General features: G+C 52.7%; 9 protein-coding genes across 9 annotated transcripts; 5 read left to right on the forward strand and 4 right to left on the reverse strand.

Moving 5' to 3' along the window:
* Positions 1-637: 637 nt before the first annotated feature.
* AYO20_09210 (hypothetical protein) lies at positions 638-4,036 on the forward strand (the record flags this gene model as incomplete). Its single annotated transcript, XM_022647481.1, has 1 exon — positions 638-4,036. The coding sequence occupies one exon, from the start codon at positions 638-640 to the stop codon at positions 4,034-4,036; it is 3,399 nt and encodes a 1,132-aa protein (XP_022496574.1).
* A 993-nt stretch (positions 4,037-5,029) lies between these two features.
* Positions 5,030-6,115, forward strand: AYO20_09211 (hypothetical protein; the record flags this gene model as incomplete). Its single annotated transcript, XM_022647482.1, has 1 exon — positions 5,030-6,115. One exon carries the CDS (start codon positions 5,030-5,032, stop codon positions 6,113-6,115), a length of 1,086 nt encoding a protein of 361 aa, XP_022496575.1.
* Positions 6,116-6,419: 304 nt separating this feature from the next.
* AYO20_09212 (hypothetical protein) lies at positions 6,420-7,284 on the reverse strand (the record flags this gene model as incomplete). The annotated part of the gene is made up of 2 exons (XM_022647483.1): positions 6,420-7,036; positions 7,092-7,284. 2 exons carry the CDS (start codon positions 7,282-7,284, stop codon positions 6,420-6,422), a joined length of 810 nt encoding a protein of 269 aa, XP_022496576.1.
* A 1,169-nt stretch (positions 7,285-8,453) lies between these two features.
* Positions 8,454-8,897, reverse strand: AYO20_09213 (hypothetical protein; the record flags this gene model as incomplete). The annotated part of the gene is made up of 1 exon (XM_022647484.1): positions 8,454-8,897. The coding sequence occupies one exon, from the start codon at positions 8,895-8,897 to the stop codon at positions 8,454-8,456; it is 444 nt and encodes a 147-aa protein (XP_022496577.1).
* A 2,138-nt stretch (positions 8,898-11,035) lies between these two features.
* On the reverse strand, positions 11,036-15,191 carry AYO20_09214 (hypothetical protein; the record flags this gene model as incomplete). Its single annotated transcript, XM_022647485.1, has 2 exons — positions 11,036-11,041; positions 11,091-15,191. 2 exons carry the CDS (start codon positions 15,189-15,191, stop codon positions 11,036-11,038), a joined length of 4,107 nt encoding a protein of 1,368 aa, XP_022496578.1.
* Positions 15,192-16,930: 1,739 nt separating this feature from the next.
* Positions 16,931-17,827, forward strand: AYO20_09215 (hypothetical protein; the record flags this gene model as incomplete). Its single annotated transcript, XM_022647486.1, has 2 exons — positions 16,931-17,483; positions 17,595-17,827. The coding sequence occupies 2 exons, from the start codon at positions 16,931-16,933 to the stop codon at positions 17,825-17,827; spliced, it is 786 nt and encodes a 261-aa protein (XP_022496579.1).
* Positions 17,828-18,968: 1,141 nt separating this feature from the next.
* AYO20_09216 (hypothetical protein) lies at positions 18,969-20,771 on the forward strand (the record flags this gene model as incomplete). Its single annotated transcript, XM_022647487.1, has 2 exons — positions 18,969-19,043; positions 19,092-20,771. The coding sequence occupies 2 exons, from the start codon at positions 18,969-18,971 to the stop codon at positions 20,769-20,771; spliced, it is 1,755 nt and encodes a 584-aa protein (XP_022496580.1).
* A 123-nt stretch (positions 20,772-20,894) lies between these two features.
* Positions 20,895-22,307, reverse strand: AYO20_09217 (hypothetical protein; the record flags this gene model as incomplete). The annotated part of the gene is made up of 1 exon (XM_022647488.1): positions 20,895-22,307. The coding sequence occupies one exon, from the start codon at positions 22,305-22,307 to the stop codon at positions 20,895-20,897; it is 1,413 nt and encodes a 470-aa protein (XP_022496581.1).
* A 761-nt stretch (positions 22,308-23,068) lies between these two features.
* AYO20_09218 (hypothetical protein) lies at positions 23,069-24,242 on the forward strand (the record flags this gene model as incomplete). Its single annotated transcript, XM_022647489.1, has 2 exons — positions 23,069-23,482; positions 23,538-24,242. The coding sequence occupies 2 exons, from the start codon at positions 23,069-23,071 to the stop codon at positions 24,240-24,242; spliced, it is 1,119 nt and encodes a 372-aa protein (XP_022496582.1).
* Positions 24,243-24,534: the final 292 nt, after the last annotated feature.

A 24,534-nucleotide genomic window follows, 5' to 3' on the forward strand; every position in this document is an offset into this window, starting at 1 on the left:
CTGAGCTTCCAAGGTCTACGTACATACGGCTTGGTCCATGCGTCCTCGTCGCCATTTCCCCATGAAATATGAAACGGATCAAAAGTCGTCACTGCGCTGCTCCACCGCCACAGTCGTCTCTCATCCTGCTCCTCCTCACCCACATCCTTCGTTTACCCTGCAATACCGAGTACATCACTCGACTGATCGACCCGGTGTTGCCCTGGCTGGATTTGTTTTGTCTATTGCTTCTTAATCTGTTTCACCGAGCCGCTCATTTGGGTTCTCACCTACGATCTAGGTGCACCACCTGTCTGTCGTTCCAGAGTCTTCGTCTCCCTAGTTCTCGGCCAGTCACTCGCGACAACGAACGGGCCTTTGTCACCACCGGAGCACGGACTCTATTTGCCTTGCATGACAGACGCACAGGTCTGCTGACCTGGCCGATATTCTCTATTCCGAGTCAGCTACATCTTGACCATCATACTTTTACATCGTTCTGCATTCGGAGCCACTAGCTGGCAGATGGTTGAAAAATGACCGCGATATTATAACCTCGCTCATTGAGAGTAAGGTTGAGGAAACATTACCTTTGCATGAGTGAGCATTTCTCCGGAAGGAACTCGCATGAACTGGGGCATATGCTGCACCACTCGCCATGTGGTTTGCAAAGAGAAGGTCGAGTCTCGCAGCCGAGTCCGCACATACAGAATCTGAGCCTCGTCGGAGAAATCGCTTGTCTAAGCCCCCTACAGGCAGAATCCCCTCCGGTGTGTCGACGTCCAGTCTCAAAGCTCAGGCGTCGCTTCCACAGAGCAAAAATGCCAGCCGCACAGAGCTGTCGATTCCGTCATCCCCCGCTTCAGGCAAAGGTATTCAGCAGCAAAAGTCGCGGGATAGCGTTATTGCCACAGACTCGGGCTCACCTCTCCGCACGCACAAGAATGATTCGGGCTTCAGGGTCGCCTATATGGTCAGTCAGTTGGAGGGCAAGGCTGCTGGAGCTGGGACAAGTCCATCGCGAACCATGCAACAACGAACGCCACCCCCTCAGTCACCTATCAAGCCGCCGAAGCGGAAGTCTCTGTTGCTCCGGCGTCTGTCGCTGCAAAGGTCCTCCAGCATAACCCGTACCCCTAGCAGTGAACGCATCAATCCCTTGGAGTGTGATACCGCGGTGTTTTCAACCCCGGATTCAGCGATGGACAGAATCCTCGAACCACAGCCCATTCCCCCCATGCGTCGATCATCCTTTGCTCCTGGCACAGCAACAAGAAAGCCATCTCAAATTGCTGGCAGGCAGGAGAGCCAGGGCCGTGATCCCATTCAAGAGATAGAGGAGCGGCAGACAATCGCTTTTGATATAGACGACTTTGACTGGCAACCTCCACCTCCTCCAAGGACAACTGGCCGTGCCGGTACGCCTTCAGATATAAGCTATTCTCATCTCGCCGGCCTGAGGCACGGCTCTCTGCAAATCGTCAATGGACGCGCATCACCAGCTTTCAGTGAGGTATCAAAGGTGTCGAAACACCTTCTATCTGCCCCAGCACCACGGAGAGATGTGTCAAGCGATTACGGTGATGCCGACGAAGAGTTCGATTTATTGGTCTCTGCATCCGGCAATACATCCCACTTGGAGCCGAGTCCTCCGACGGGAAATGCTGAGTGTCGGTACTTTAGTTGGGAGCACAATGATGATAGAGCTGGGCCACGGATTCACCCACTGCACAGTGTCATGACAGCACAAGAAGAAACGCACCTCATTTCGGCCAGCACTCCAGCTGATGATCATACCTCACTAATGGCGCAAGAGTATATCGCAGAGCTTGGTGTCGGCCCATTTGACCAGCAACAGTCCAGCTCTCCAGTTGGCACTATTAGAAGGACCAGGTCTGAAGGCTCGCTTTGGCGGGCGAGCCGATGCTCGTCATTACAGAAAACGCCTCCGCTCAACAATGACCCGGAGTTTCCATCCCCAGTCAGTACTCCAGAGAGGTCACCTTCGCCGTCTTGGTCGGTGGTGCGCAAGTCGAGCTTCAGATCCGAAGAAAGTCGGGGTCGACAAACTCTACGTGAGAATGAGGCAAGCGACGAATCTCGACCCTGTGATAGCCCTATGAGTTGGCATTCCCCCATCGAACCAAGGTACTCTCTCGATGAAGGCTTTCAGTCTGCAGTCGAATTTCAACCCCAGCTGTCAAACCCTTCCCTCGCAATTCCGTCTTCTCGGGCACCTCAAAAATCGGACAGCGGCTACAGCTCAAGCAACTCGCTGCGGTCGTTTCAAATGGCCAGGCCCACCCCATCACCCACAAAGTTTAGGGCTTTACCAGAAGTTCCAGACTCACAGGTGAATGTCGATGTACAGGAGTCAGGACGTGTGCCATCTTTCTCTGAACCTGGAATCTCCATTTTGAAGTCGCGCAGGAGTGAACCTTATGTATCGACATTTTCTAATCTTCAACCCAATCCTGTAGCGTCAGCTCCGATGCCCATTGTCCCAACGACGACAGCCCCCGAATCCGATCCCCGCCCTACAAATGGTACAAAGGCACGGAAGAAACTCCTGAAGAAGAGGCGCCCATCAAGCCAACCTCCTGGCCAAGTAGCCCTTGTTCGAGTCCGATCATTTGAGTTAGACAACATTCCCCATGTCTCCCAAGAGGCACAAGAAAACCTTCGGAAACGCTCATACGCCGTACCGGAACTGGACCAAACATACTCCTCAATGGGAAACAGAGCTAACAGTAACTCTACCCTGTTTCTCCCCCTGAACGAGGTCAGGTTTCCATCTCCTGCTCCGGAACAAGTACTCCATGCCAAGCGACCTCGGTCTCGCAGTCGTCGAAGATCGTGGTTTGGTCGGTCTAAAGAAGAAAAGGCAGAATCACGTAACCCTTCTGGAGTCAGTCAGGCTGAAGCGTTGGCTCTTGTCAATGATGTGGGAACCGCCAGCACCTCCTTCCCGACAGGCCATTATAACTTGACAGACGGTCCGCGCCCTATTAAGGAAGACAAGACCGCTGCGGAGTTGTCCCGGCCTCGAACCCGATCAAGACGGGACCGAGATAGTACGATATCAGATCGGAGATCTTCTTTTAACGATAGAGGGGGGTTACCTGGGAAGAATCTAAGGCCTGCTAGTTTTGCCAGTGATGCGCCACCCATCACGCCGGAGATGGTACAGAAGGCATATCGAACCTCATCCATCCAGAGACAACCTTCAATGGGTAATGAAGCAGGTCCTCCACCTCCACTACACTCACCCCGTCCTGCATACATTGATTATCAAGGGAACCACTCCGGTCCCATGGCTCCTCCTCCGCCATCTCATTCCCCCCGACCCATCGACATAAGTCCGGATCCATGGGTTGCGCAAGCTGCGGTCTGGAAAGCTCGAAGACTGAGTGCGGGTGAGGGGCTGAGGCAACAATCTTGGGGATTACGACAACATGAGCCATACTACGAAGAGGTGGCGGATGAGTTGCTTTATCCGGTCATTCCTCCACAACAGGGAGGACAGCATCACGACTGGCAGCAATCCCTCCCCCCCGAAGACTATTCCTCCTCGTCTCAGGACTATTATGACGGATGTCACAACTCCTCTCAGTATCAACAGCAGCGGTATCCATCCAACGCATTCTCGTACGACGCCTCCCACGACGCTGAATTCGCGTATGTGAGACAAACCCGGAAAATCTCGCGCACTCATGACCACCAACAATCTCGTGGCCAATCAGCGCAATGGCGAGGTCCTTCGGGTGGCGGTTACTCTTCATGCCCTGTGTCGTATGCAAATAGCGTCCGAAGCTTTGCTTCATCGTTGGCCGAGGACTTGCATCCAGCTGATTTTGAGCGGCAACATCCGCCCTCGACGTTCGGGCGGTATTCGGGAGGCTTGGACTACGGTACCCAACGCGGAAACGGGTGCAGAGGTTCGGCTGGGACCAGGTCAATGAGTGGGAAAGCCGAAGCAGCATGGAAGGGGGTGTCTCTCAGGACCCGTGCTGGAGTCGATCTTGGGGATGGACTTATGGCAAGAGGGAGAGCATGATATAGGATGGGCTTTGAATAATGATGGCATCAAATTGGAAAAACAGGACGAGTCGAGATTGGATTGACCAAAAGGAGTTTACGAGATTTATTCTATCTGGACAATGTTGGGTATTGCATAAGATTGACACGGTCGTCTCTCGGCATTGTTGGGCGTATGGAATTGTGCAGACGACCTCGTAGGAGGATATTTTGGGCATATTTCGCAGCCTTGAGTAGCATGTCTAGATTCATTGGCATTAATTTCTGTCTGAAATCTGTGCCTGTTTCTTGACTATTTGCCATCGAAGCACCAAGACCAATGGTAGGTGAAGAGTCCGTCTGGATGGGGCCCGTGGCTATCATTGAGTGTGGCAGGAACGTAGAGCAACAGGAGCAGCGGCATTAGGGTTTTGGCCCCCTTTATGACGAAGAGTACTTGGGAAGTATATGCAAGGGGATGTTGAGCTGAGGAGCATCGTGATTGGTGTCGATGCCGCTGGTCGAAATCAGATCCGGCCGTTGAGGCTTCGTTTGGCGCAGTCTATTGGCGACTTGCGTAAACGACGAATGTGACTTGCGGGTTCGAGGAGAACGTCTGGGTGAAGATTTGCTGTCAAATGACTATTTTCATGACCAAGACAACACACTGATGACGCCGAGCAGGATCAATGGCTTAACGAGGGGAGGTTATGGACAGATACTCCATCTCACTATCTTTGTCCTCGCGTGCAGGAAATCTGAATAATAATTGCAGGAGAGGCACCGGAAGCGACACACGGCTGCAACCATGTCCAACGCCCTGAGCAAGCCATCTTAAGCTTAGTCGAGATCCTAAAAGTCGGTACCATCTTCGCTTCCAACTTTCAATTTCCCCGATTGCTTCTCATATTATTCCTCGCTGTCTTTCGTGTCTCTGTTCCACTCTTTTGCCCCGGTTCGCCAGTCCAACTTTGTCCGATCTTGCCGTCAAAAAGACCCAGTTGTGTCCCTGTCGTTTCTCTGCCCGTCAGCGATGGCTCAAGCCGAGTCTCCCAGGTCGCCGACCCAGCCTGACACGCTCCTGTCCGTCACTGCGCTCGCCCGCTTCGAGTTCGAACCGGGGAAAGGGAACGATGGCACCAAAGTCATGATGGTGGAATGGCAAGACGATGATCAGACAAGAGATAAGACGGGGAGGTGGCAGGTCTCGTGGTCCGGCAAACGCACCGTCTTCCCAGCAGACGACAACCCCTCGGACAATATCCGCCGTGTATATTTCCTGTTGCCTCCGGGTGCCATTGTGCCACCTCACATCACTTTGGCGTACTATCCCCCCATCAACCCCGCCGAACCTGCCGAGACCTCAACCACAGAGCAAGCGCCTTTGAGAATGACGGTGAACCCGTTACCTGCTATCTTCACCCCCGAGCTGGGAGCCACGGCCAAAGCTAGTGGGAGAAAAGGCGTGCTGCACACTATATGGGCCAAAAAGAGGCTCCAGGTCTTGGACAAGGAGATCAAGCATGAGGAGGAACATAATCTCGAAGGCATTGCTCTGGAGATGGCCCGGTCGGAGAAGTCCTGGATTGAGAATAACTTTGGTCTGACTCCTAAGCCCCCGAGCCTCGATCTGAGCAATATTCCCAAGTCTCTAGGCCCCGTGAGTCCAGGGATCCAAAGCCCCAAGTCTCCTGGTGGAAGAAGGCTGAGCGAGAAGCTCAAAGGCTTGAGCATCGGGACGAGTGACAGGGACCTCAATGCTAGAGGCCTCAATACTCCAACACGCGAATCCCATCCTCTTTCGCCCGAGGCATCCGATATGGCATACTCGTCGTTTGGTACTTTCCGGAATGGACCAACGTCCGCCTCCTCGGTGACTGGGGGTAAAAAGGTCGTTGCTCAGGCACCACCAGACTATATCAGAAAACAACAGGCAGAGTCGCCCGCCAGTGCTTCGCTGCTTAACTCTATAAGCCAAACCACGAAACAGGAAGACCCTGATGAAGAAGATTTATTTGCGGTCGCCCTAAGTCCGAGGTCCCCGGATGGTCCAAAGAGTCCGTTCTCGATATCGAGCGCAGAAGTCGGTGCATTTGCAAAGATCAAGGGCGAGCGGTGAGGAAAACGCCACCTTGATGATGGTCACGACATGGTTTACAGCAAGAGACGATTGATATCACGATACTAGAAAACTATTTGAAGACTGCATAGAGTTGGAATTCCAGCCCCAGATCATGAAAGCCACGACCCTTTATGTCCAACATTCACCCGCAACGTTCAACTGAGCTCCCAACTGCCGAGTAGCCGCGATGCCTCTTGCACTTAGCTGGTGCCAGCAAACATGCGTGCAAAGCACTCTTATAAAGATGCCCCCTTCTAGAAAATAAACGTGACGAGATGAAATTCGAGGAACCACAAGACAATTATGCAAACATGGCCGCTGCAAGCAATCCTCCCACAACTGCCACCACCGAGCCACTCAGTTGATTCGCGTCACCCTGGAAAGCCGATGATGAAGGAGCCGGTACGCCAGCAGATGACGGAGCAGATGGCGAAGGTGGCACGTTTCCTCCGGGCGGAGCTGTGTAGCTGGCGCAGCCACTTCCAGGACATTGAACAGTGGTAGGAGCTGGGGCCATGGCGGTCTTGGTGCATCCGCAGACCTCGTCGTACCAGGTGTATTGGGTGCCAACCAACCCTGAGCCGGTGGCGGCAGCTGTCGCAGGCAACTCGGATGTCTTTGTGCAGCCGCATTCGTGGTCCCAATAAGTGACGGTCACGGTGGGAGCTGCAGTTGCTGTGGGGTCGACAGTGGCAGAGATGAGAGTGGCCGTGACGGTAGCATTTGGCATTGGGGTTGTCATGGATGTGGGCAACGTGGTTGAACTAGACGAGCCTGCAGCAGGAAGGCTGACGCTGAACAGGGGGGAGAAGTCCATGGCACCACTCTGAACCAAGGCCAGCGCATAGTTGCCAGCAACAAAACCATCCGGGACTGCGATTGTCCAGTCATACTCTGCATCGGTGGCAGTTTTGTTTTCTGCGCAACATCCGTCAGTCAGTGCCAGTCATATGTGAGGGCGCGTTCAACTCACCGAAGATCGGGGTATTCCAGCTCGTGTTCCCCAGGAACAAGGAGACAGGTGTCCCATCGCCCACGGTCCAGTGGATGGGCCAGACTTGCCCGACAGTGACGGCATTCCACGCCATATCCGGGGTGAAGTTGGCTGTTTGAGCCATGGCCTTGAAGGCGAAGGTGCCAGCGGCGACAAGCGAGAAAGAACGCATGGTTGCTGTGGGATATGGTAGTTTGGGGATGGCAAATGATGTCTTTTCGGCCGTGAAAGATGTGAGATGAAGTGTTGGAAAACTGCAAGGGCAAAGGTAAACGAACGACAAGAGTTTGAAGGAGTGACTGAAGAGAAGAAAGAGAAGATGAAAGATTCAACAAGGCACGAGCGGCAGAGCCACGTAAATGAAGGTGGCCGGCCATGCCAATGTTTGTTGTTGCTGCTGGACGAACACGGCGCATTCCAGTGAGGAATGGGGGTTGCATCAAGGGTGGTTGTGATTTCGACGCTCGCACACGACGCATTCCTGGGACTGTGGACGCTCGACAAATGACAAGACGGATCAACTCTCGGAGCCCAGACGATCAGGGTTGCCGGATCTGATCTGGAGTTGCATATGGTCGTCTGGGCTCTGGCATGTCGCCTCAGCTTGGAATGAGAGGGATGATTGCACCACGATCTGACGGCCAGCCACTGTGGGAGTGGATTTCTGTTTGTTCCTCGGACTTACCTGTCGGTTGTCTCCTGCAGCAGATGAGATATGAGATCCGAGCGACATGCCTTGAACTGTGGCCAGGCTATCATGGGGGGCAATGATACGAAGGGACACAGGGGGCTCAACTGATAGACATTCGTACGACCTTCCATTACATAGAATGCTGGGTTACGGCCTGGTAATCTCTCACCCGGGCCCGGCGATCTCGCACCCACAGCTCAACAAGACTTTCGTTCTCCTGCCATCATTCCTCGCAGGTCCAGGTCCTAGCTAACTCCGCAGCGCCATGACCACCTTCTCCTCCGGGCACCATGGCGATCGTCCCCCTGGCAGTGCCGGAACCGACTAACCCGTCTTTCGAGACTCATACGTGATGCACGCGCTCGTGCTCGTTCCAGATTTCAGATGCCTAAGCAGGAAGGGCGCGTTCTTGAACAGAGTGATTTGGAAGTGAACATTGAAGAACATGGTAAGGATTTCGCGCAATGTCTTCTGATCCTCAGAGTGCGTGAGTGAAGAAAGGAAAGCCATGTCGTCGACCACAGTGCAATGCCTTGGTTACCGTGCCTGCAGATCGTCGGCCACACACCCGTCCTGAACGGAGGCCATTCCAATCCCGCTTGTCGGGTGTTGTGTTTGCTGGCTAGCTAGCTGACTGGCCGACTGGCCGGCTACAACAGAGCCACAACACCGACGAGAGCCGCGGGCACAAAGACGCCTGCGGCCGACAGGGCTGCCGCCGCGTTGCCGGAGTCCTCTCCACCCGTCGCGGCTGAGCCATCAGCCGAAGTCGATGCCGTCCCAGTGGTCGCCGCAGACCCCGACCCCGTCCCCGTCCCCGTCTCCGTCGCAGAGGCGAGGGCCGTGCTCGCCTCGGAGATGTACGAGGAGACCAGACTGCCCGCGTCGCCGGTCAGGGACAAGGCGCTGGTGGCGCTCTGGATGGCCGACTCGATGCTCGTGATGAGCGGCTCCGTGGCCGTGTCGGTGCCGATGGCCGACACGACGCTCGAGACGAGAGAGGTCGCGTCCGCCAGGAGCGAGTCGAGGTCCTGTGCGCGGGCGAGGGGACTGGCCAGGGCGAGGGTGGCGAGGAGGACGCTGGGGAGACGCATTGTTCTAGGGGTGGAAGTGTTCTGGTAATATTGATTGATTGATGGAAAGGGAACAGACGGTCAAGGTGGTTGATCGGTGTTGTCTGTGGTGTGTGGTGTGTGGTGTGTGGTGTGTGGTGTGTGGTGTCTTATAATCTTTGCCAGCAGGACTTGTTAAGGAGTGAATGAGTGGGTGGATGAGTGAGTGAATGACTGGATTAGACGGACAAGGACAAGGACAGACTTGAGTTGGTATGAGAGTCTGAGGGTATGAGAGGGGATATCAGAGAGAGAGAGAGAGTGTGTGTGTGTGGATGAAGAAAAAAGGAGAAAAGGAGGAAAGAAGGGATTTTCAAGGCGAGCGAATACGGGGGGATTGTCGACGTTTTATATATATCAAATCCTTTTTTTCCCATCCCCCCTTACGAGTTACTCACAAGGTGAATTTGCCCAGGGAATTCAGAAGTTGGGATCTTCCCTGCCCAAGGTTTCTTTCTTCGTTCGTCTATTTTTCTTCACTGCCTCACTGCCTCGATTCTCGCTCTTCGCTCGCGTCTCATCTGCTAGTACCTAGTCCCTGGTCCCTAGTACCTTACTCCATAATGGTAAACTATCTCCGCTGTACCTTGGCGTCTTCCCCTCCCAATAAAAAACACAGTCGAAGAAAAAAGGCCCCAAATTAATCTTGTATACCCGTATGGGAACTGGGCTGATCGTTGTCTCCGCATGGGGCGTCCAGGTACCATACGAGGAAAGGAAGGGAACGGTTCGCGTTTGATGTGCAGGGGATGGAAGTGGGGGCCAGGAACAAGTTCCCCCCCTTGTCGTCGTTGGTAATTCGTTAAAATTCTCCGACGATCTGGGCGCTGGGCACCAGGGGTGACTAGGGTGAGAAGATCACGAAGATCAGGGAAACGACTTGTGAATATGAGGGACAGTATCGGCATGAGGTACCAAGAGGTTACTACAGTAAATATGTACTATGGTACTATCTACTATGTACTACTCGGTGTGTACAGTACTGGCACACTGGGAATGGTGGTTTCTGCGCATCAACTCAGGAAAATCCCATCACATCCCAATTCATCCCTGGTGATCACATCCCTTCCCTTCCTTTCCCTCTCTCTCTTTGAAAGGATCGGTACCTAGGTAGATGGAACGAGCCAAGATCCCCCCAGACACTTAACAATAACTCTGTGCCTGATGCCTGGTGCCTGGTCCCTGGTCGGTATCGGTACTTGTACCTACCTACCTACCTTTGAGGATCTACCGAGTCCGAGTACGAGTTACCGTCAAAGACCAACGAAGTTTGAAAATTTCGAGACAAGGAACCATGAGAAACTTTGTCCTCTGTTATGTTTTAGAACCGACCGTCAAGGCCCGCAAGGCCCCCGTCAAGCGTGTTTCAGGCCGAAGAACCCCACGCACCCCTTAAATCCCCCTCGCTTCTTGGCCGGAGAAGGATCTGCGAGGCTGAATCCCTACCTCCATCTTTTTTACTAGGACTAGTGTTTTAGAGGATGATATGACGTCATCCGTGGTGGTAGTGCTGGTGGTGGGACCAATCATGACACAGCACAGCCTCGAGCGCAGCACAGAGTAGCCTTGCGACGGGGCGTATGGGGGAGATGCTCCGGAGAGGAGGAGAGGAGAGAAAAGTAATTTCCGGGTTGAAGAGTGTGCTGATCCCCACCGTGGACATGAATATGAGTTTCATCATAGAGAGGAAACAGTCTTGGTAGGTATACCTCTTACCTTGGACTGAGTACACATGTAAATACTTACATCCACATACGCATACGCACATATATACACATATCTCTCGATGGATCACCTACCCCTCAAAGAAAGATCACGCGCACAAAATCACTCTCTGTGAGTACACTCGTAGGTACTCCATGAGTACTGGTACTGGTTGGAATGTCGATCAGGTTTCATGCTCCCTCTGGCACACACGCCGTCGCCGGTTACGAGGAGATCATCAGTCGGTCAGTCTCGCAAATACTTGTACTGAACAAAAGATCAGCGAGATTGAAATTGCTACCCGTCAACCAACGGGTAACGACTCATCATACTTCTAAAAGATTAACTAGTCTACCCGATACAAACAGAATGAAAGACAATTCCATCCACGCTTCTCTCTGCTCGCGCAGGCCTGGCTACCTCTGCCCAACGCTCTCCTTTTTACTACGGTCGGCGAAAGTCCACACTCACAGTGTCAGAGTCCTCGGAATCTTGACCCACGACGTCCGGACTGCTGGCCCTAACCACCGGACGAGGTACAGGCAACGGCACTGGATTCGGTTGAACCCTTGGCAACACCGGCGCTGGCGAATGTATCCCTCGTGCGATCCTCGCCTGTCGCCTTGCTTCTTTCCTCTGCTTCTTCTCCTGACCGCGCCTAGCCCGCTTGGTCAAATTATATATTTGGAGCGCATGGTCCAAGTTGAACCCTTTTGGTCGACTCCGAGCTGTCAAGTTTCCGGTGATATGGCGATACCCTTCGTCGGCCCCATGACCAAGATGATTGCCTTCTTGGTCGAGCGCCATGAGTTTGTTCACCAGGTCGGCCTTGAGCCATCTCTTCTTCCCCAATGCTTGTTCGAGGTTGGTGAATCCGCGGTTTCGGAGTTCCCGCTCCAGCTCGTCCACAAACATCAGCTCGTATTCCTGCCGCGTCGGGACAATCCTGTGGCGTCTGGGTGAAGTTCGACGTCTCGCCAGCCGTGCGGTGTCAAGCGTCGAAGGGGTGTTCTGGGAGTCCGACTGACTATCGTCAGTGTCCTCTTCTTGATTGCCTGTCTGGTTCGCCGCTCCACTTCCATGACCATTCTGCTGCTGCGTGCCTGGGGCGTCCTCAGCCTCGTGCACCTGGGCGTACTCCAGGAAAAGATATCGTAGCTCCCTCACTGCTACAATGAGCCGATTAAACTGGTGGCGGAATCCAAGATTGGTTCGCAAATGCCTGTCGTCAAAGAACTGGTACAGTCGACCATAATGTTGTCGCACATCCCTAGCCGCCCTTCTGCAGAGCATGACCGTGGCAGGGTGGTCCGGGTTTGGATGTCGGATGTCATTTCGCGATATCGCTTCCATGAAAGGCGTCGGGCCAGCCTCCAGCAACACGAGATATTGGTCTCGCAGCTCCATAATCCTGTCTACCAATCCATCCATTATCATATGCACGTCCCGCCGTACCGAGTCATTGTTAATCCAATTCGGCTTTTGCGCATACATGGCTGCAACAGCTTGATGGAGGAATCCGTCGATACCAAGGTCACTCAGCTCGCCCTTGTAGCCCGGGTCCGTCTGAAATACTTTGGCGATATCTCGATTGTCGTCGTCTCGTGGCTCTTCCCTGGGTGGTCGTCTGGTATGGGGAGTGTTACCTGCATTCTGACTCGCGGCCTGCTCCTCATTCTCCTCATTCTCCTCTTCACTCCCCTCTTCACTCTCCTCTTCACTCTCTTCACTCTCCTCTTCACCTTGCTCATCATCTTGCTCGCCATCCTGTGCCACAACCTGGTTCATAACCTGATTCACAACTTGGGTCACAGTCTCGTTCACAGTCTGGGTCAGCGCCTGGACCACTGCCTGTGTCATGGCACCGACTACAGCCTGATTCGCCCGCAAGCCCGGATTCTGATTTGGCCCATCATCAGAGGCCTCGTCCTCGTGGATATTGAACGGTGGCGGCGTTCCGGGTTCCACAACACGTGCATGTCTACACACGTGGTGGTATTGGCCTGCAAACCTGGGGCAAGGGTGACAGCGTGAAGAACATGGTTCAGGAGAAGAAGAGCTGTGAGGAGGCTGAGACGGCTGGGAGGACCTAGGTCCATGGTTTTCTCGATCGGAACTTGGTTGAGGGCTGTCTTCGTCGGGGTTATCATCGTCAGGGTCCGCTGCCGCGGGAAGTTCGCCCAGCACTGGCCTGGTGGGAGGCTGCCCAGCACCATGATAGTGTTGGTTAATGCCGTCATAGTCACTGCCTGGGGGAAAATCAAACAATTCAGCACCGGGTTCGGCGAGAGTATCCATTCGGTAAGCATATACTTCCGTGTTATGATTCATAGAATTCTGGTCAAGGAGTCGTTGACGCTGACTAGTCCGGCTCTCGGGTTGATGAGAGAAACGAATGCGTCGATGTTGCTCATCAGCGGTGTCTCCGACCGGGCTAACGGTTCTGTCACTCGCTCCCGAGTATAATTTTACTGCCTTGTCAACATCGTAGGTCGTTTGCTTCAACAGCCGTAACATTTCGTTCTCGTCGGGATAAATGTCGGGCCCATAAATGCTCTTAAGCCTTCTTCGAAAGATTTCTATCGTCATCCGTCGATATGCTAGTGGATCGAAAGTACTTTTCTTGTGCAATGATGGCGTTAACCGATGAGGTGGAGGCCCTCCTCCACGAAGTTTGAGACTTGGACTTGCGACAGAGGTGGACTTGCGCACTCTTGCTTTTGGGTCAATGGGACGAGGCCGTGGTTTCAATGCAAGTCTTTGCGAAGGACGTGAAGGAAGAGTGCTGACTGTTGGGCGGTTCGCATCAGAAACACGGCGTCTCTGTGGAAGAAGTTGCCCTATCGCTGAGCGGATCCATTCGAATGGACTGGATAGCCTGTTGGACACTGAGATATTGGCAGGATCGCGAGCATGACGGGGAGGTCGATTGACGAGAAAGTCAGCTCGTGGACCTTCTGAGACAATTCCGGGCTGGCCCATCTCTCTGGAAATTTGCTCGTGCTGGACAATTTCATGAGCCCGTGTCTCGGGAAAAGGGTAGTAGACATAGTCAAACGCGCTTTTCATGTTGATCCCCTCGGGATATGAGAACATGCCTTTCGACTGCTTCTGTGTGGCACCCACAAAGGACTCGGCATCGTCAAGGCCGGCAACGGACGACCTCGATCGTGCACTCAAAGGGACAGTCGAGTGGTCAGGTAGCCCTTCCGCAATGTGCATCGAGGCTGGGGAGAGCACATCCAATTCGACAGTCTCCCATTCTCCGTCGTCGGCATCATGCTGCCATCGTCTGACCTTGACCGGCCCTCCGCTAATTGTGTTGAACCGCGAGGCCGCGAAATGAATCTTGGAGAGTGTGCTTGTCTCGAATTTCCCGGTCTCAATGAATTCTCTCAACGCTTCTTTGGTGTGGCTTTCCAAAGGCGCGTTTCGTGGTCGCTGAAGGGACTCGTATTTGTTGCTTGGGTCGACTTGACATTGGAAGATGTATCGGCAGTATTTTCCAACCATATCTTCGATACTTCTGGGATTGGCTGCATCCGGTGAGCTGATCAGGCGCTTGAATTCACGATATACTCCAGGCAGCTCGAAGAATATGCGATCGCGCTCGATGTTGGTAGGAGATGTCGGGACTGCCCCTTGGTCAAAAGAAGTGAAGACAGTCTTCAAGTCTCTCCAGATCAGGAGCCAGAGCTCCTTCTGTTCGGAATTGTAGGTTGCATTCTGGAACACCCCATGCAAGCGAGCGCAGCGGTCCGACAACTCTGTCGCTGCACCACTAGACAAGAGCAATGGGATACTATCCTGATCGGACTCTAGCAGCACCAGCAAGGCATAACTTGAAGATGCGGTGCGAATATCCAACACGATCGAAGTGAACACTGATTCCGTCACGGCCGCTGGGTGGTGCTTGAGCTGTGATTCGATCTGCAGGAGCTTGCCGACGAGGGCGCGATGAATAGCTTGAGCCCAAATGCTGACGAAAGCCTCGTGCCGTTTTCTGAAAGTCTTGAGCGCGCTGTGGACCACAGAGGAAGAGATCACCTCTTCGGGCAGTTCCATGACACTTTGCAGCGAGGCGTGAATAAGTCTGATGTCGTGGAAGATAGTTGACGGTCCTTCGATAAGCGTCTCATCAGTCCACTTCAAGAAGTAGTCGATCATGTGTGCAATCATATTCTCAACTTCTTCGGGCGAGCTGTCACTGTCGATCTCTGGTAGCTCGAGGACCTCCGCCGCGTCCTGCTCTGGTGGAATAAATCGATTGATGGACGCATGTCGACCGTCCTCGAGTCTCCTGATGACTGAGCGTAACCGTCCTAGCTCTCCACGCTGCTCCTCCCTTACTGTCGCACCCAAGAGATGGATATTTCCCCTCGAGGTCGGAGACCGACGTGACCGAGGAGAGGGGCTGTGAGCCAGCCCCTCCAGCTGCGTGATAGTACCGATTCTCGCCAAACGCCGCGAAGATTGGACCATTCGGGGTTGCACATTGGAAGAAACATGTGGGGGTCTCGCCGCTCGAGGCGCATGGCGCCTGGAGTCGCCGCGATCAATTCTGGGAGCCATGTCCTTTCACGAAGAGAGAAATCTAAAAACAACAGAGGGAAAAAAAAAACACCAAAAGTGGTGAGCACGAAGGAAATAAATCAACACCTACCTTGAGTCTTGCTCAACACAAAGGGAATTTCCTTTACCTGGTCGCATGCATCAATACCAGTCCCAGCAGCTGCATTCGGTGATTTAGACATATAGAAAGCGGCATTGTAGTAGTTTTACGACGGATGCAGTTCAGTTCATTATCCGCCTTGGGAATAGTGCATCATGGGCGCATTGTCCCCTTCACAGCATAGCAACCATGTTGCATTCCAACGGCAACCGGCTCTGTGTAGTCCTTGACGAGGTATTGCGACATCTTTGCGCTGCGTGCGAGAAAAGATGAGACTTTGGTGGGTAATAAGGCGAAAGTGCTCCGCAAGCACCCGGACACTCAGCTGACAGGGTGGTAGGAGAAGCGCTGCGAAAGGGGTACGTAGACGGCCCCGAAGGCCCCGGAAAGGGACGTTTTCATATGCGCATAATTAGTCGTTGGAAGAGGTACTTCTTGTTGTTCATCATATAACCTGGCCGAGAGTTATCCGAAACGGCTACTCAAAGGGCGCGCATGGCGGATTGGTGTGTGTCAGACTCGTACAAGGAGGGAAACCACAACGACCTGTGAAGAATGTCGCGTGTCAAGTGGCGTGTACGAGTATTGCCCATACCCGTGCCCATAGGAGGGTCGTTCTGTCTAGCAAGGTTCCGGGGAGAGGAATGGAGAAAAGAGGAAAATGAACAAGTGCGCAGCTGATGGCCGATGATAGATGGATGGGGTGATGATTGGAGCCTTAGATGCCAGGATGTTTGTTTTCTGAATGCTTCGCAGCCTTTACCCCACACTTTGTGCCTCTACGCCAAGCTCCAGGCATCACAGTAGGCGCCGATCATTGGCAGTGGGTGCCAGGGCCCTGCTTCCAAGAGGCCACTAGGGGCGAATGACGCCCAGTCGTAGGCGACTCCAGGCTGTGGAACAGCCGGCACGGCCTGGGGATGGCCTAGTGAGCTAATGCAGCCCATTCCCTGTGGATGCTTCCCCCGAACCCAACTACTTGCTGCTTGCTTTGGCGCCACTATGACCAACCAATTGGGCGTCAGAATCAGAGCTGGCTACGTGTTTATCGAAGCCCAAATGTTGCCCAGGAAAAGGAAAGCGAGCTGTCATGCTAGGAATCTACGAGTAGAGTGTGAGCATCTTCTCCCCAGCTGCAAGTGGTGTGTGTGTGTGGGTGTGGGTGATGCGTTTATCTGTAATCGGTACCTCGTACGTACCTCGTAGGGTCTGTGCGTTCTGGCCCTTCCCTCCGAGTTGACTTACATATGTAAATTGTCGTCCCTCTTCCCCCTTCACTTCTACTTATTCTCTCCCTTGCTCACGTCTCTCATAGCCATCCTTGTTGTGCCTCAACACCCCAAACTACGAAAAACCATCTGTTGAGCCATTCTGATCGTCGCTACCGCCATTGTCTCCTCCCGTTCCGCCTGAAACACAAATCCCCACCAACCGCAGGCTGCTCACGCTACAATGACGTGACTGGGGGGGACAACTCCTTTGTCCTACAGACAGTACCTGACCTTCTAGTTCTCGAACTTCACCCAACGTTGTCAAGAACACAGCTAGAAATCGGACCTATACAAAATACATTCTTCACTCTTTGAGTTTCATCTCCTTCAGGACGCCTACAATATCCCATACAAGTCAGCTTCTCACAATGTCTGACCGCCACCCTGCTCCGCCCTCGCCCCCTCCTCCACAACATCGCCGTCGCTCTTCGTTTGTTGATATGTTCAACCCGCGGTCAAGCTCCTCCCCTTCTGCCATGTCCTCGTCTCCTCCGTCTTCGGGTGTCCCCTCCACTCCCACTGTGCCACAACACCGAAGAGGCACCTCAATTACCGCTCTAGGCCTCACTACAAACCCCTCCAACCAGACCCCTCTCAATGCCTTTGGACTTCAACGACGAGCGAGTGTTGCCACCTCATCCGTATCAAGCTCTCCAGATTTCAAAAACAGTTTCGGGGATGAGCCTGCAGTTATTGAGGAGGATGACCCATCGCGGGCTACCTTACACCCTCCCTCTTCGCCATCTTTTGCCAGACGGGTCAGTTTCGGAGCACAAGCTTTAAGAGATGTTAGACTAGGAGGGAGCCCTGGTGCTTCTGGCGGTGGTAGGCGCCCCTCCTCCTCCCTTTTTACACTGAATGAGAATTCTGAAAATGCCACTCCATCACGTCGAGATACGTCGGGGACGGCCAAGACTGCAGGTAAGAGTCGAGGCCTGTCCCTTTTATACCTCTCAAAAGTTCTTATTCATTTTTCTTGTCAACCATACGAATCAAATTGGGTTCGTTTTGCATATCACTGACGTCTAACAGGAGAAGGCTTCAATTGGTCCGAAGCCCTGCGTGACAGAACCCGACGCTCCCCGTCCTTTTCTTCCGGCAATCCTTTTGGCCAAGGGGCCCCTCGTCCTCGCTCTGCAAGCATCTCCAACCCTGAGCCGCCAAAGGAGATCCCAAGGCCTGTTGAGGCGCCGAATGCCAAACTGATGAAGAAGCCAGATGCCCTGGGCGAGAGAATGTTACGTGGCGATTTCATGATGGATTGAGTTGAACCCCTAGCAGTGTCGTGCTGCTATCGGTATACACCCAGAATGGACATGTATATCCTATTCGAATGATGTATAAGTGATGCTTTGGTTCGTCGGCGCCCGAGGACGTTTGCAATGGGGAAACCATCACCTGTATCCATTAGCTCCTGGCGGTATTGTGTATGAGATCAATTTCGAATTTCAGCCGGATCAAAATCCAGTGGGTAGGTCAGTATCTGGGAGACCAGGGAAGGCAAGGAAGGTACCAGGTGCTTGCTTCTTACGATCGTTTCACCGACATTTATCGTTGTGCTGGCCTGGTGACAGAAGGAGCTGTGAGATTTGGGAACAAGCTCCAACATTTCGGCCGTGAAGAGGCCACGTATGCTTGACGTTACAGCAATCCGAAATACTGAGAAACTGAGCATGCGACGAGCAAGATTGATGAATGAATAGTTTGAACTTGCGATTGATTCAATGATCGGGCCACTCACACCTTATCATACCACATCTCTCACATTTATTTTCCCCCTCGAAGCACTGTAGCCTGACCTTCTATTGCCTTCATCTATGTAATGCTGCTGCCATGTCTTGCACTACCCATACGGGCCATATTGACTACCCAACCTCAAATGTGCTGCTCCTAATGACATCATAAAGACGGAGGATAGTAAATCCGAAACCGAAACCGTGTTGTCCGCCTCCTCCCCCGCCCTGCGACAGCAAACTGCCAGGGCATTGTACCACCAGCAATACTGTAAACTTCGCCTCGTTCTCAAGACCGGAAATCCCTACAGCGGGCAATACTGGTGTGTATCGCCTCCAGCACCTCATGCGTGGTGACCATTAGTCTCTGTTTGGGTATGAACGGCAGCATTCCATCACACTGAACGGTAGTTGTGGCACTCAATTCGTGCTGCGCATATTTTACCCTGCGTTATATCATTTCAGAAAGATATTGGCTTCAATTGATCTGGCGGTAACGTCAGGACCTCTTTATTTCCCCTCCTGCACAAGAAGTTGGTGGTCAGTGTTCGAACCGACACCTACGCAAGCCTCTGACAAACCCCAGTATCACCCTGAGAACCGCTGTCAGACAACACACCCTGCTACCAGCTGCTCCCGAGATCCGCAAGGTCTTGCATATACCCTCGAAACCATGTCAGAAACTACAACAGTTGCAGAATATCTCTTCACACGCCTCAAGCAACTAGGTGTGGGCGCAATTCACGGCGTGAGTGTTTTACCCTCGAGACGCCACTTTCTTTTATCTACTCGACAGAACGGGCTAACAGAGGTTGAACAGATTCCTGGAGACTATAATCTTCACTTACTGGACTATGTTGTCCCTTCTGACCTCCTCTGGGTGGGTAATACCAACGAACTCAATGCCGGGTATGCCACGGACGGGTATGCGCGTATCAAAGGTGTCGGAGCCCTGGTTACCACATTTGGTGTCGGCGAGCTATCAGCCATCAATGCCATAGCATGTGCGTTTACAGAGCGGGCAGCAGTTGTACATATAGTGGGCACACCTCCCCGAAACACCCAAGCCTCCCGTTTGATGGTACACCACACTCTTGGGGATGGTGACTACCGACACTTTGCCCAGATGCAATCACACATTACCGTGGCACAGACCAATCTGATCGATCCGCTTACTGCACCTCAGCAAATCGATCACGTCCTGGGACAATGCATATTACATTCCAGACCAGTCTACATTGAAGTTCCTCTGGATATTGTGTCAGCCCCGGTGGTCGCAGCAAGGCTTACTCAGAAGATGGAGATCCCAAGAACACTCTACAGTCCTGCGTACGACGCGATATTAGACAAAGTCCTCGACAGGATGTATAGTGCAGAACAGCCCCTCATTTTCGTGGACGGAGAAGCGAGAGCGCTGGGAATTTTGGAACACATTGAAAGAATCGTGTCTTCGACGACATGGCCTACATTCACGACACTATCCGGCAAAGGCCTTGCCAATGAGACATTGCCAAACGTCCATGGTATCTATGCCGGGAGCTTCGCAGACCCTCGTACGAGAGCTTTCATCGACGGGGCAGATCTGGCCTTGTACTTTGGACCACACCTCAGCTCGACCAACACATATAATTGGACTGGTGTGCCGAAATCAGCGGTCTGCATCTACTTTACCTGGGATGGCATCAAGATTGGGGATATCCTCCATCGCGACATTTCGCCAGCATTTGCACTTACCCAAGTACTACAGAAATGGAACTCGGAAAGACTTAAGAAATACACCACCCATCCAACCTTTCCACGCATTCTCCCTTTATCGTTCTCAGAAGTTCCCACGAACACGTCTATCGAGCAAGACAAAGTCTGGCGTCTCATAAACTCCTTCTTGCGGCCTGGGGATATCATCTTCGGTGAAACAGGAACAGCGGGATATGGCGTTCGAGAAATGCTCCTGCCTAAACACACAAGACTCTCCACTCCTGTCACCTGGCTTTCCATCGGATACATGCTGCCAGCATGTCAGGGTGCGGCATTGGCTCAGCGCGAACTAATAGCCTCATCGAAGTACCACGACCTTAAGCACGCTCGAACCATTCTCTTTATTGGCGATGGCAGCTTTCAAATGACAGCCCAGGAGCTCGCCACTGTCATCAGACACAATCTCAACGTGGTGGTTTTTCTGATCAATAATGATGGATACACGATAGAGCGCTGCATCCATGGTATGAAAGAAGCTTACAACGATATATCCGCGTGGCGCTACCTAGAAGCACCCAAACTTTTTGGGGCTCCAGAAAACGCTTTCACCGCGTCCGCTAGGACGTATGGCGAGCTCGAGCGGGCACTGAATAACGAGAAACTCACCGATGGAACAGGTTTGAGAATGGTAGAAATTCACATGGATCGGTATGACACACCAGCCGGGCCGCTGACTACATTGCTCAACCTGCAAAAACACTCACAGAGTGCCAATGCGTGAGATGAAGGAGATAAAGAGTGCGAAGTCGCCTGTTCGACCTGCGAGAGCCTTTGCACTCATTGTCTTATCAAACGCCTTGGCTATTGGTCTATTCCATGATGCATTCAAGAGAGCATCTTACGGCTAGGCAACCAGCTTCATCAAATCGACTACAGCGACCTCATCAATCCGGCCAACCAAGTCACAGATTTGTTGGGACTTTGTCGCCCCATAAACAGGCTCTGCGAGACCTTTGAACTTCTGCTGAACACCGGTGTCCCATTCAAATGGACGCTGGGGCTCTGCAAGGGGAAAGATTACTTCATCCTCGACGATAGTTCCATCCCCGAATACCACCTTCAGTCGAGACTCGAGGCTGCAATATGACTCATCAATCTTGCAAGTGACTTTGCGGGCAAGTTCGCGGACCTTCTCGTCTCGAATCTTGTCGTATATCGCCCAGCCAAGGTCATTGCCGTACAGCCACGAAGCAGCGACTTGATAGTACGAGCTAAATTGAGCGTCGACGATGCAATCTGGCTCGATCTTGTTTGGAGCTGGAGTCCCAACAATAGGGAAACATCCTGGAGGAAGAAAAACTGTCACCTGCTCCGGCGGTCCATGAGCTGCATAGGCTTTGCGCATTTTCCCAACCATTTCTAGCTGGCCGTGGGTCATTCTGCATGCTGGGAATGGCTTACATGCCGTTGTGAGGAAACTCCACCTCTTTCCTAGGTCACGAGTCAAATTGATAGGGTTGCCCGACTCGGAGTAACAGTGAAGAAGCCCGTATTTACCTTCAATCGCCTTGGTGGCGCCGATAACTCCAGCCTCGGCCAAGCTGATGCAGAGGAGCGCATCGTGAGCTGCAAATCCAGGATGAAGACGTTTGTTCCAGCTGCCATTTTCCAAGAATTGCATGGATCCAGCGGCTTTGGAGAGCGCGAGACCGAATGCATCTTCGACAGTCTGCTGAGAAGACCCTCGGAGCTTGCTGATGGCTGCGATTGATCCATACAGACCGACCGTGCCTGTATTGTGGAATCCTCTGCGGTATGAACCTAGTCCGAGGGCGGTTCCTATGCGACAGGCAACTTCATAGCCCACCGCCAGAGCCACGAGGAGGTCAGCTCCAGTTGCGTTGAGGTTTTCGGCCTCGGCCAAAGCAGCGGAGATCAGGCTACACCCTGGATGGAGGATCGCTTCGGATGTTGTATCGTCAAAATCATACGTATGACACCAAGCTCCGTTCAGAAGTGCTGCATACTGAGGCAGAAACGTCGAGCCCTTGGTCAAAACAGTGCAGCTGCCTGTGGCACCTTGCGAGAACTTTGCGATTCCTGCCAAAAACTTGGGACTGGATTCGGCAAAGGCGCCCGCAGATGCAGAAACTCCGAGATAGTCGAGCAGCAATGCCTTGAGCTTGGTTACAATCTCTGGGGTAACAGCGTCTTGTGAGAACGATGCAACAAATCTGGCCAAAGCAACAGTCACTTCTTCCGACGACGACGCATTCTGTTGGACGCCATTGGAGGCTTTCTTCGCGCTGTTAGCCATGTTCGTGAAGAAGAAATATTGAAACGGCACAATGGTTTGTTATTGCTGTTGCTATGGTGGCCACAAAGCTAAAGCAAATGAGGTCTTCAGGGATGTCGAGCGATTGTGCTGGTGCTTACGAAGCGTATAAGAATTGACGATATCTTTTCTAAACGAGGCTGATTTGCTCTCCATGCGGATTGATCCCCCACCCCTTCTACCTCGAGGGTACAGAGGGCGCAAAGCAAGCGCTGGAGTTTTCTGACTTGCAAATCCGTCGACCAGTGCTCCGAAATGCGCATTTCGGACATCTTGGTTGTGATGCGTGACCCATGGCTATAGGAGCCGTGGTGCGGATTTCCGAATTTCGGCTTTCGCAGCTCTGCTCATGTTGTGGAAGGCCAGAATATCCTTTCTACTATTTTCTGTGCTCTTCCTATTGGGGCAGTGGAAAATGCGCATCATCCTGGGACCGACATGTTTCAGGGCGAATGAGAGATACATCTATAACTTCTCCGCGCAGATATCACCAACAATGGAATTCGGCAGCTCCGAATAGTCCGAATCAAGGACTTGTGATCGATGTATCGGCAGAGAAGCAGTGGTACCCACGCGTTATGAACATTGTGGAGGTGGAGTGAGCAACAATGGTTCAGCATATATACCTGGATAGTGTTTAGAGGCCGCCACAGATGTAAAGGTGCAACTTATCATCACTACAACCATTCACGTGCATACTCTGAGTATCGACCTTGCTACTTCACCATTTACGAAATCCAAAAATGATCTCAAAGTCGTTGCCCGAGGTTGAGCATTTTGTGCCTGTCCAGCCCTCGAAGCTTGTCAAAGACTTTGTCAAGTTGCGCACCGTGGACCTGAGTCGCTACGACGATGGTCCCGATGCCCGCAAAGAACTGGCGGAAGAGGTGAGACTTGCAATGACCACGCAAGGGTTTTTTATCCTCGTCAACCACGGTCTTGATGAGGAAGACATCTCACGCCAAGTCGATATTGGCCACACTATCCTGGCAAGGACCTCGGATGAGGAAAAGAACAGGTTGAAAGCACCTATTGTGGAAGAAGGTTCCTATCATGGCTTCAAGCCTCGCGGGCATTGGATCGCCAAGGGCAACGTCCGTGACAAAGTCGAGAACTTCAATATCTATCGTGACATGGCTCTCCGAGAGCAGCCATCTGTGAGTCTGATATAACTGGAAGCGCCCTGCTCGAATTGCCTAACCCGGTTTGCAGACTATGGAGCCCTACAAGCCTGAGATTCAGTCCTTCATTGAGTACACCCACAAGGAGATTCTTTACAAGCTTCTCCGCCTGTTCGCCATCGCTTTGAAAATCACAGACGAGGAGTTTTTCGTGAAGCTGCATCGCTACGAGGGCCATGACGAGACGTGGCTACGATACATGGAGTATTATGACGAATATACAGACGAAGAGAAAAAGGTGACGGGCGGCCTCTGGCTCGGTGGTCATCAAGACTTTACAAGCTTGTCTATCCTATTCAGCCAGCCCATGTCGTCCCTCCAGGTTCGCGATTACGACAACAATTCCGAGTGGACCTATGTGCCGCACGTCCCGGGTGCCGTCATTGTCAATGCTGGTGAGATCTTCAAGTGGTGGACTGGTGACTACTTCAAGGCGGCAATCCACCGAGTTGTTGAGCCTCCCGAGGACCAGCGCGGACACAATCGCTGCAGCGTCTTCTATTTCTGCGTGCCCAACGACGAGGTGGTCATCAACACCCTGCTCGATGAGAGCCCCGTGCTGAGAGAGGCCGGAGTGCAAATGGCACACGAGCCGCAGAACGCACCGACCAGCAAGGCATGGAGCAATGGCCGGATCAAGATCACTGGTCGGAATGCGGTCTGGGATGGCAAGAAGGAGGGGGAAAACATGGTGGTGGAAAAGGTGGGCACCGTCGAGACACGATGGTTCCGATAGAGGACCACGACCCTTCGACGCGGGCCATGTTCGGGAGTTGACAATCTATCTTCTCCTTGAGCCCTGAGGAGGACTGTGACTGTGTGGAAACCATGCGACTGGGTACCTATGATCTGATATAGTGATTGCAATAACATGTGGTTTTCCCTTGTGTGCCGAGTCCACCATCCAGTATCTATATCTTCAGACTGATTGCTTCAACCAGTTGGCTCAACCAGTTGGCAAGTCGTTCCTGAAGACTGCCGAGGCTGATCTTGTATCTAGCCATAACCTATCGAGTACTATATTACCC

The sequence above is a fragment of the Fonsecaea nubica genome, assembly GCF_001646965.1.
Source record: "Fonsecaea nubica strain CBS 269.64 chromosome Unknown Scaff82, whole genome shotgun sequence".
NCBI classification, from domain to species: Eukaryota; Fungi; Ascomycota; class Eurotiomycetes; order Chaetothyriales; family Herpotrichiellaceae; genus Fonsecaea; species Fonsecaea nubica.